This window comes from Cryptomeria japonica, chromosome 2 (genome assembly GCF_030272615.1).
Source record: "Cryptomeria japonica chromosome 2, Sugi_1.0, whole genome shotgun sequence".
Lineage (NCBI taxonomy): Eukaryota > Viridiplantae > Streptophyta > Pinopsida > Cupressales > Cupressaceae > Cryptomeria > Cryptomeria japonica.
The window spans coordinates 548804347-548816888 of NC_081406.1; the positions used below are offsets into that span (position 1 = coordinate 548804347).

The 12542-nt window shown below is 39.1% G+C and overlaps 2 protein-coding genes across 10 annotated transcripts in view; both read left to right on the plus strand.

Annotated features, from left to right (window-relative positions):
• LOC131052343 (uncharacterized) overlaps positions 1-12542 on the plus strand; it is a 276241-nt gene that overhangs the window by 75254 nt on the left and 188445 nt on the right. The gene's annotated exons all lie outside the window — the stretch shown is intronic.
• Positions 6753-7946, plus strand: LOC131873658 (uncharacterized). The gene is made up of 3 exons (XM_059216712.1): positions 6753-6967; positions 7074-7624; positions 7766-7946. The coding sequence occupies exons 1-3, from the start codon at positions 6757-6759 to the stop codon at positions 7931-7933; spliced, it is 930 nt and encodes a 309-aa protein (XP_059072695.1). The 5' UTR covers positions 6753-6756; the 3' UTR covers positions 7934-7946.

The following is a 12542-nucleotide window of genomic DNA, read 5'->3' on the forward strand; positions in this document are numbered from 1 at the left end:
TAAATAGAGATGGAATCATTGTGACGTCGGATATGGGGGAATATAGTGCTGAAAAAGTGAGTGAAAATATATAACATCCACAATAATGGGTAATACGATGAGAGTGTGAATAAAGTAGGTGTGGAATAAGAGAGTGGAGTATAATGCTGAATATATAATTCTGTGTGTAAGAAATAGAGATTGCATGGGTAAAGAGTATGGAGTGAATAATGTTGTGAATACGTGTTGAATGTAAAATAAATGTTATCTCTGAGAAAAGAGTGATGTGAGCGGTGTATCGTGTAGAAAATACACATACATATTTTATATCAAAGCTTGTGAAGAAAAGGAGGAGGAGATTTTACGAAGAAAAAAAGGAGGGAAACAAGGGGACAAGAAAAGAGGAAAATAAAGAAAGGTCAGCAGTCCCATGACCTGGGTAATACGGCTGGTAAGAATATAAACATCTAAGATTGTTAATAAATCGTAGGACGTTATTAATACAATATGATGGCCGATAATATAACAATAATACTATTAATACAACATGATGATATTAATATAATATTATTAATGTTAACACATTATGATGTGGTTAACATAATATCATACTATTAATAAAATATAATACTATTAATGCAGCAGTTATACGGACTGGTAAAGTATGAATATATGGGACTGGTAATTCTGCTTGGTATTAAGAATATAATTAACACTAATAATAAATCTGACTTTGTTAGTGTTAATAATGGTAGAAATTTAGATAAAAATAATAATATAATTATAATAATAATAAAATTATAATTATTATAATAGTTTATAAGAACTGCTCTGAATTACAATGTATATTACAATACTATTTAAAATAAGTAATAATATAATTATAGAGAATAATATAATGGTTGCAATTATTATAATATTTTATAAGGGATGTTCTCTAGTTGAATATATATATATATATAGTAATTTGAATGAGTAAGTAAATATAAGATTATAAATCAGATGGAATCATTAATTTGATATCAACTAGGAGGTTATGTTTCTCTATTATGATTATCAGTACCCTAAGAAATGTGATGTTTAAGATAGTTTTGTCTCCTAATCAATTTGGTTTTAGTCATAAATACATTGATATGGATTAATTATGGTTAAAAAAAAGACTAAACCTAGTAAGGGACATTACATCTTCCACTCAAACATGTTTGCCCAGCATGAGGAGAGATTCCCTAGACTTGAGGGTGATTCACTTGCCTAGAAACCAAACATGTCACATGAAATCAGGTTTGCCATGCATGATAATGACTTCGCTGTCCTCTAGGAAGAATTCAGTGTCTTCTAGGGTGAATTCATTGACTTCTGAAGTGCAGATCAGAATTCACATATAGCAGAAGATGATCGCATGAATGAATATCTTTGTGACCTCATGTCGCTCCCCTTTTATATGCCTTAAAATACTTGAAGATCTAGGTCGACCTTGGAGAGATTGGCCCCAAGTTACATAGTTTAAATTACATAGGTCTTGCCCCAAGTTACAAGTTAGACATTCTGTTGGTGTTGAAAATAAGCCACACCCAGACCAATGATGGACTGGTCCAAGAGGGGCCAATAGCTCAGTGGTAGAGCACTCCAACAACGTATGGAAGGTCCTAGGTTCGAGTCCTAGCTGGTCCATGTCTCAACATGGTATCAGAGCCAGGTCCAGGCTAGGAGCCCCAAGCACATGAGAGGTGTGGCTTAAGGGGGGGTGTTGGTGTTGAAAATAAGCCACACTCGGACCAATGATGGATTGGTCCAAGAGGGGCCAATAGCTTAGTGGTAGAGCACTCTGGCAGCGTATGGAAGGTCCTAGGTTCGAGTCCTAGCTGGTCCATGTCTCAACACATTCAATAGGTCCTGACCTATTGAATTAAAAGTTACATTAACCCATATGCTCAATTAGGGCTACACGTTACATGAAGTCTTTTACATATTACAATTATAGGAATTTACTTTACCTGCTCAAATAGTGTCGAATACAAAGGCGAATTGCTAAGGCCGACGGCCCATTAGTAATTCGGTTGACTAGGTCGGCCCACCCAAGGGATCCAACCTAGCTATACATCAACAGAAAGTTCCACTTCTTGGAAACTAATATCAAAACTTCTGCTTGGCATTGAGTTCCACAAATTCCACTTGGCATTAATGAATCAAAGTTCCACCAAACACTAAAATAACATGTTTTTTTAGGCAAAACTGTAATGTCCCTTCTCTCCTAGTAGATCACTTAGGTTTAGAGATTCACCTATTATCCATCTCCGTAGGTGAATTCAGTGGATAGGAGATGATAGTGGTGGGACATGGGGGTCTACTCTTGGCATTTGGCACTAGGAAGTGTTATTATTTGATGTTATAATGTTATTATAATATAGTCACTTTTTCGAAAAATAGACCAAAATTAATTAAAGTGACTTTATAAGAAAAAGTGCAAGGTTGAATTACATTTATTAAAAAGACCCCATGGCACTTTTTCCTAGGCGTTAAGTGTTTTAAAAAGTGGGGCCAAGTCAATAAATAGAAGGGCGCTCAAGTTACTTGATTGGTTAAGGAGTTATTATATTTAATTAATTTCATTAAATTAAATAAGGAGAACCCTAAAAAATTCGATTAGGGTTAGGGAGGTAATAAAGAGAGATGAGGAGATTCATTTTGGCATCTTGGAAATCATTTTTTACAATCAACTTTTGGAACTTGAGCTCTGCAACTCAATTCAGCAAGTTTGCAAATTTATGGAACGAAAACTCCTTGAAGAGAAGGTTAAATTGGACGATACCCCAATTCACAGGATGGAGGAATTCACCGAAAATTCCTAATTGGGCCTCAATTCAGATTTATGGCAGCATTATAGGGAATTTTTATGCAGATTGGAGAGGGTTTCAAATTGAAGGGCAGATAATTCATTTCCCATGGCAGCTGTACAACCTCCAGGTGCAGCCGTACTATTTGGTGACCTTCTAGAATGCTAGATACCATCGTTCCAGCCAATAGAGGGTTTGAATCTCTTGAATTTCTCATGATCAGTGTTGCACATCAGCAACTCAGTCATTTTTACCAGGTGCAGCTGTACTATTTGGTGACCTTCCAGAATGCTAGATACCATCAATCCAACCAAATCTCTTGAATTTCTCATGATCAGCGTTGCACATCAGCAACTTAGTGATTTTTAGTGGATTCAGGAATAAATTACATTTCCAGTTATTGTTTTGATCAGTAAGTTGAATAATTCATCCTGGGAGCCAGGTGTGGAAATTGGTGGAATTCAAATATTTGTTTTTGGTAATTTTCCTAGTATCAAATAAAACCATTTGGGCCCATTTGCAGCAGCTGGAAGCCCTTCGATTGTTTCATCCTTCAATTCATCTGTAAAATGTTCTCCAAGAAGGGCGTTGGACTCTTGGTATGCTACTTCTTTTCCTGAATAATTAGATTTCTTAATTTTGGAAGTATTTACATTGCTGTTCATTAGAAATCAGAACTTTGATTTATTTATCAGTCAATTATATTCCTTCATTTTGTGGTTGAAAGTATTATTCCTTTGGCAATTCTGTCACACTTAAACTTTAAGCAAGCATTGACATCAAAACATAAGCATAAAACCCTAGAGAAACCATTCTAAACCTCAATCAACAACAACCAAACTCGGAAAAATTCAGTATAGAATTGGCAAGGATCTTTCAGTGGTATCAGGGCATGATCCTGCCAGCCTTAGGGCCTGTTGATTAATTTTATTTATCTTGGAAGAACTAGATCATACAGGTTTTACACACACAGGAGAGTACTTGGGTATTTGAATTTTGATACAGGTTCTCCAGTTGGTGCAATTATGGGTGATGTTTATGATGGTAATAGGAGTCTCCGACAGTAGGAGAGACAAAATTGCCCTGATCCGGATTAGTTACTGAGGACCCTGGCTAATTCACAGTCGAGGATTGTACAGGCACTAGGCAGATTACAAGATACTTTGGATAGAATGGACCTGGTTCGTCACATAGATAGGTGTGATAGACATGGTAGGTTAGCTTCAACGGTAGGCAACCGTGGTAGCAGTAAGACCCCTTCATCATTGGGCAGTGCATCTATATCACCTAGGTGTGACAGGGTCATACTCGGACAGTGGACAAACCATAGAAATGGGACTCGGACTCGGCAAAAAAAAACTCGACTCAGACTTGGTTGGACTTGGCAAAGTTTTTGTGTCGGCAAAAAAGTCAATTGAAAACATATTGTAAGTTGCTTTTAAAAAAATTAAATGTCATTGCCGTCGGCCAAGTCTGGGCGAGTCTGGTCGAGTCCAGGCGATTTTGGGCCCCAGACTCGGTCGAGTCCGAGTTCGAGCCCCCTAGACTCGCCAAGGCCGACTCGACTCGGAAATCGCCCAAACTCGGCGATTTCAGGCGATTCTCGTTTCTTTGGGACATACCCATGCAGCCTCGTTTCCTACCTAGAGATGAGCCACCACCCGTGGACCCACAGGAAGGCATTGCATTCCAGGATACTGTTATGTTAGCCAGTGAGGAGTGGGCACGCCCCCAAAACATGTTAGAGATGCCTTCTCGTTGCATCAATACGGTATGCAGCGCATGGATAATATGAGAAACCACAATGACAGATGGCATGGACAACAACAGAACAATAATCTTAAGCGGGCTACCAGTAAGATTACCTTATCTTATGTCGATGGCAGTGGGAAGATTAGTGCACGTGTCTAGGTGCACAAATTGGATATCTACCTGTCCCTTAAGCCGATGCCTGAGGACGAGGTCATACGGTTTGCTGTGCCACACTTAGAGGGTGTGGCGTATGATTGGTGGCATCATGGTTTGGTCACCTAGAACCATGGTCTTAAACATTCCTACACTGAGTTTACTGAGCGGCTGATTGCTAGATTTGATAGGAAGGACGTGGAGTTGTATTATTGAGACCTTGCATTATTGAGACAGACCAGGCATGTTGAAACTTACATTAATGAGTTTCAACATATTGCTGTGATGGTTCTTGAGATGTCGGATAGACGAATGGTGATGCTATTCATAGAGGGATTACATGATAGGTTGCGCGGACTGGTCAAGGCTCTTAAGCCTAAGACCCTTCATGAGGCTATATAGACTAGAGTTCCGTGATTCGCCATGACTCGCCAAAACTCGGCGAGTCACGGGCCGAGTCACCCTCGGTGAGTCCTAGGTGGCTTGGACCCGGACTAGACGAGTTTTGGTTGAGTCATGGCGAGTCACGTGACTCGGTGACTCGGCTCGGACCTGGCGAGTCCCGATGCCAAGACTCGGCCGATGTAAACTACCAAAAAAGTAAAATTAAAACATGTTAAACAATGGTTTTACTTGCTTTTTTTTTCATTTATATTTGATTCTAAGTTGTAAAAGGCATCTCATTTCATTCTATTGAAAAAATAGGAGAAGAGTGAGTTGTGAGGAAAAAGAAGAGAGCATAGTAGGGCAACCAACAAGGAGGAGGATTAGAATTTCTTCAACAAATCACATTGGGGCAGTGTAATACTTGCATTTGGTGCATCAAAAGCTTGTTAGAGAGGATTGGAAAGAGGTTGCATTTTATTTCAACTTTCTTATAAGAGGTAAGAATTTTTTTTTTTGGTTTTTTTGGTGTTACATAATCAAAATTTACATTTTTTTTAAACATTTGTAATATGTATTCATTTCTTTCAAATAAATCAGCAAACCCTACCATGTAGATTGTTTTTTGTTTTCTCAAAACTTAAAGAAATCAGCAAACCCTACAATGTACATTTTTTTTTGTTTAAAAATGTACATTGTAGGGTTTGCTGATTTCTTTATGTTTTGAAATGAGAAAAAACAATCTACATGGTAGGTTTGCTAATTTCTTTGAAAAAAATGAATACAAATTCTATTACATTGATTTTTGTATCAAAATCAAAACATTGCTATTATATTTTTTTTTGTATTAATTTATAATTTAACAATGGACAAATATTCATTTTTTTTTGTAATTGTGTCTTATTCTAGCAACCTTCAACTTTTGAAAAAAAGGTCTAGTTCCAGTCCTCCTCGTAGATCAATCTCGGGTAGAAAAGATCCAGCTTGGAAATATACAAAACCTTTTCTCGGGCAAAAAAGAGGAGAGGCAAAATGTAAATTTTGCAAAACAATCTTTCATGGAGGCATAAATAGATTGAAATACCACCTTGCCGGCATACGTGGCCATGATGCAGAGTCTTGCACACTAGCACTTCCTGAGGCTATTCGTGAGTGCCAAGTGCTATTAGACACATTTGAGACTCGAAAAGAAATAAAGAAGAGGCAAAGGGAGGAGTTGGCTCAGACTAGCATTGGTTGTGTTGGAGAGGCCTCTTCCATGCCTCCATATTGTCCTAGTGAGAGTGCTAGTGCTTCTGTTGCAGGTAGTGCCAGTGCTAGTGGGAGTATTAGTGCAACTCCAACCATTGGTCCTAGAGTTCGTAAATCTAGGATGGATTCATATTTTGAGCCATGCACTACTCCTGGTGCCCAACCTTCACTTGAGAGCATGGCTTGGAACAAAGAGGTACAAAATAAGGCTAAAGGTGCAATTGGAAGATTTTGGTTTTATTGCAATATTCCATTCTTCGCAGCCAGGTAATTCCTTTTAGTTTTTATTTGATTGTTTTAAGTTTTTAAGTTGTTAATATTTTTAGTTTGTTTTGTCCAATATTTATAATTTTATACTTATCTTATTTAATTTATTTGTGATAGGTCTCCTTATTGGCAGAGCATGGTTGATGCCATCGCTATTTGTGGGGCGGGTTTCAAAGCCCCTTCTGATTTCGAGTTAAGTGGCCCAATTTTGATAGAATTGGTGGCTGATGTAAAAGCCACATTAGAGGATCAACGAGAGATATGGAAGAAGGGTTGCACCATCATGATCGATGGTTGGACTGATAGGAGAAATCAGACGCTCCTAAATTTTCTTGTTTCTTCTGCAGGTGATTGAATAACTTGAATTTTATTTAATGTTTCGTATTTTATTTTTGAGTTGAGATTTATTGAATGATCATTGATCACTGTTTTTGCTTTGTTTTCAAATTTCAGGTGGCACCATGTTCATGAAGTCCATTGATGCTTCTACACATTCTAAAAATGCCACTTACCTATGTGAGGTTATAGAGGTCATATATGAAGTGGGTGAGGAGAATGTAGTACAAGTGGTGACCGATAATGCAGCAAATTATGTTGCTGCAGGTAAACTTTTGATGGAGAGGCACCCATCTATATTTTGGTCTCCATGTGCCGCCCATTGCGTTAAATTCATGTTGGAGGACATTGGTAAGATTGCATGGATTAGGACATGTGTAGAGAAGGCAAAAAATATTTGCAAATTTGTATACAATCATGCATGGGTCCTTAACTTAATGAGGCAATACACGGGGCAGAAGGAGTTGGCTCGTCTTGGAATCACTAGATTTGCCACTAACTTCATCACACTGCAATCCTTGATTCGGAGTAAGGCAACTTTGAGACGTATGTTTGTTGGTGAGGAGTGGACTTCCTCATCCTATGCTACTAGTGCTGCAGGAGTTGATGTGGCAGATTACATTTTTGATGAGCCAGGCTTTTGGACCCCTTGTGCTGAGATTGTGAAGGTAAAATTTTTAAGCATTCTACCTTATGTTTTAAGTTTTAACTTTTATTTTTATTCGTATTTTTATTTTATTTGCTTATTTTCATTCACAATTTCACACTTACATTAACTGATATTACATATTGTTTCACAATATTTGCAGTTCATTGAGCCCTTGGTAGTTCTCCTATGTGTTGTTGACGGGGAGAAGCCCGCAATGGGCTACATATACGAGGGCATGGATAGGGCCAAGGAGGGCATCAGATCTGCCTATGAAGGGGATGAGAGTAAGTATCGTCCCATTTGGGATATCATTGACAGGAGATGGTAGACCCAGCTTCACAGGCCCCTTCATGCAGTTGCTTATTACCTCAATCCGGCATTCCATTTCCGCCTTGATTTCAAGGCAGATGAGGATGTTCTTAGTGGGCTCTAGTCAGTGATAGAGCGAATGTTGCCTGGTCATAGCAGTGGTATAATCCAGGAGCTAGAGGCTTTTTCTAATGTAGAAGGGGAGGTCTTCTCTCATCAGCTTTGCAAAGAAAATCGGACAAAAATGCAGCCAAGTAAAATGTATATTTTAAGAAATTAAGAGCATAATTTTAATTATATGTTATTCAATTTGTTATTAATTATTAAATGAGGCTGATTTTTTTTTCCTTTTTCTCATCTCAGATAGGTGGTGGTGGATGTTTGTCCTAAAACACCAAATCTTCAACAAGTAGCCATTCGTATTTTGAGCCAGCCATGCAGTGCTTCTGGTTGTGAGCGCAATTGGAGTATGTTTGAGCACATACACTCCAACAGGCGCAATAGACTGTCTGTGGAGAGGTTGAATAATCTAGTCTTTGTTCATTACAACCTCCATCTTAGACACAAACAGCGTATGGACCATGACAGCACCCCGATCATGCTAGAGGAGGTTGATCCAAAATCTGAGTGGATCAGTGAGGCTGTAGATCCTATCTTTGGTGATGAGGACTTAGATTGGATCGACCAGGTAGATAGAGAGGTTGAGGTTGTAGCCATGGTAGAGGAGGAGGTTAGAGCGCGAGGAGAGCTAGAGTTAGAGCTAGAGCTAGAGCCAGACACAATTGATGTTGGTGAGGGTAGAATGGAGTCACGGACAGAGAGTATGGCTGCTGACGCATCCAGGACCTACCTTAGGGTTAGACGCCTTCGTAGGAAGGACCCAGGCTCCTCTGAGCCATAGACTTGTAGTTGTTTTACTTTTGATATATGTGTGGAACTGGAACATTTGAATTTTGATGTCATGGATTTCATATTCCATGAGTTTTGTAATATTTTTACATTTGACACTATTTATATATCTATGGTTATTGGTTGCTATTTCCTTCAGCTACAATTTGCGTTTATACTTTATACCTACATCACCCTGAGTTTTCGGGACGAGGACGGCAGGGGACAACAGGATGCGTTTCTGGGACGACAAAATTTTTTTGCCAAATTTGGGGATGGCTGGGGACGGCAAAGGGGACGACGATATAAAATATAGGGAAAATAAAAAATATATAGGAAATTTCTAAATGTTCATATGAAAACATGGATAAAGCATGCATATATACATTATATTCATATGAAAACTGGGATATAGCATGTGTATGATACTATGAAAAGTTGAAAACATTTTAGAATGTAAATTCTGAACATACAACATTGTTAATACTCAATAGACAATATGCAATTATGCATTCATAAATCAGAATTTCAATTCATTCACATTGTCAATATGCATATCATAATAGATATTATAGAAATAACTTACAAAATGTCAAAATGCCCAAAGGCTACACTGCTGCCATATAGTTTCATTGTCAATTATGATATGAAAGTCAAAATAGAACTAAGTAAAACTAAATACAAAAAAAGCAAAAGTATAATGTTGCCCCTAAACTGCATCTCCTAATATTGCATCAAAATCAGAGTCCTCTGAGTCTCTCCCACTGTCATGGTCTACGTCCACCTCATCCAATGGAATCCCAACCAATCAATTTAATATTTTATATTTATAATATGAATTAATTTTAAACGTTTGATATAAAATTATGAATTAAATTAATAAATTTTAATATATTTAAGATTTAATTAATGTTATCTTTTAATTTTTTTAATTTTTAATAACAATTTGAATTAATAAGGGGCCTATATTAGAAAATTAAAAAAAAATTTGAAAATACTTTTTTATTTTTTTAATATTTTTTAATGGCCTTAGATATGGGGGACGTCTAGTCGTACCCGAGATGGATTGGGGACGTCCTAGTCGTTCCTAGCCGTCCTCGGGACGTACGGACGTCCCCCAGAGCTAGGGCACGCATCCCCCCATTTCAGGGACGTCCCCTCAAAATGCATGACAATTTGGGGACGGGGGGAAACGTCCCCTGGCTGTCCCCAAGTCCCCGAAACGTCCTCGGGACTGGGACGAGGGTTTTCAAGTCGGGGACGCGTCCCCGGGTAACGTAGCTTTATACTAATCATAATGTGATTGATGTATACTTGACACTTGTGTATGTGATCAAATTAACTTCTATATGATGATGTTATTGTGTATTTAAGGTTTGTTTAATAAAGGGTGCATGAAACAAGTTCTAAATCCTTAAAAATTGCTAAATTTCTTGGGTTTTTCACTTTGCCAATTCCTGGCTGATTCGAGTCTGGAGTCCCGAGTCGAGTCACCCTTGCCGAGTCCAAGTCCGTGTCGAGTCTGAGTCCCGCTTTTTTGATATAGACTACCTTGGACCTATTGGTGTCTATTTTATTGCCTACCAAACATTAGGATAGGATACCCGAAGGCATTCTATCCTCTCCTGAAAAATCACTACTGATTCCAAGGTCTATATGTGCGAACAAGCGACTTTAGTGGAATAGCTTCTTGGGTAGTGTATGCTGAAATTTCAAGGGGGACTCACGTTGACAAGTATCTCGAACTGTTGAACTTAGATGGATTTGGCAATTTTAGGCTCTTCTTTTTTTGGGGGGGAATTTTTTGGGATTTAGGCTTTCAAAAGAAATGGAAAAAGGGATAGGGTTAAGAAGGCTAATCTAATCCTATGAACTCTGGAGACGGTATCAATTGGGTGCTCTCGAGCAACCAAACCTTGCTTCGCCACACTAGGGACAACTACACAAGACCGGTGCAATCTTCAATGGGTTGTGCTTATGATCGAGATGTTGGGATGCACAGGGGATGGGCTCAGACTAACTTTGCACGGTAGAATGGAAATCATCCATTTACCAAAAGTATGAGCGGAGATGCACCATCAATTGACACTTATCAAATCCTTCATTCAAATTAACAACAATGAAAGCAAATCTAAATTAATTCTAACTAAGTGTTGAGGCAATTGAAACCATGCAAATCATTCAAATATTAGAGATTACAAAGCAGCGCACATGCAATATATTATTTGGAAATGACCTTAAGCAACAATACATCAAAAACCTCACCCTCTCCAAATGAGAGGAGGCAACATTATATAGTTTTTCAAAATGAATGAATGGCCGAGATCAAACCGTGATCAAGGGCCAAGATTGAAAGTCTTAAACCCTAATTAGGGTTTCCCGAAATACTATTAGTTCAAACAAATGGAAGAGTGACACATGGCGCAGCTGCTAATTTCACTGGGGTGAGTGGCCACTTTCTTCTTTCAGAGATTCAACGTATCTGGACACAATGAGCTTGACCTCCTCCATGGTGACACTTGGCAAGCCACCAATCTGGAAGTTGACGAGGTCCACATCATCGGTACATGCGACAAGGATGCCTTCCCACTCAACTGCTTTGGTGAAGAAGGCATCATCGATGGAGAGGAAGTTTGAAATCTTTGAAAGATCGCCTTTGTCAATCATCCCTGAATCCCTGAAGAAGCTTGCCTGAATCCTGGCTCTCAGGTTTTCTGCTTGTAAATGCTTCTCCCTTAGGCTTTCCTTCTTCCAGATCTCCGACGCCACACGGAATACCTTGCCCAGGATCTCTCTAACACTTGCCTCTGTCTCAAAGCACTTGGTCTCGGATTTCTTCAGAACCTCAATCCGAATGACCAGAGTATAGTACCATGTGCCGAAGTCGTACTTGTCTCCTGTCTGTATGATGCCTGCATCCACTAAGCTCCTCTTCGACATGCCTCGGATAACCTTCAGATGAGGGAGTATTTCATTCTAAATTTCATCCACCTCTTCCCAATTGGAGGCTAGATCCTGGATACGATCAATCAATAAAGAAGTTGCCTCGTGTGCCGATACTAAGTTTTCTACCAGTGTGTCAGCACGCACCGAAGCGTTTGAAATCCATTCCTTTTCTTGAGTGTACGAGCCCTTCATATCATCATAGTCCTTCATTGATCCCTGCTGAAGAGGTTGTGGCGGAGTAGCCAGGACTTCATGGTTGAGTGGGCTGGTAAGATGGAGAACATACTTCTTCCACTCTTGGTTCTCTTCTTCAACCTTCTTCCTCTTTTCCTTTTCATGAGCTAGCCTCGTCTTTAGAACGTTGCAGGAGTCGTCAAAATATTGGATCTCTTGGTCGTGGGTGGGCTTATCCAGCTCTATGGTGGTAACCTTGTAATCATCTGTGGTGACATTGTCTCTAGTCTTCCCTTCTTTGGGCACTGCTATCTGGACTGTCCTGACTCCGACACTGTCTCTCTGAATTAGGGAAAATTTCTAGGCGGGTTTGGGTGGTTTAGCTATAGCGGGTTCATTCACCTTCTCCAGGAATGCTGCGTTGACCTCCTCAGTTGAGTGGGCCTCTTTGGGAACCTTGGCCTTTATCCTTGATCTCAGCCGATCCGGAATGGTTGATTGGTCTATAGTGTTTCGATCAAACTCATCATCTGCCTCTCCTGGGTTTGCTGGTATGCCATCCAAGAAGATTGTAGGTGCTTCAATTTGCTCTCTGTCTAGACTTTGCAAGACCTTTTCCA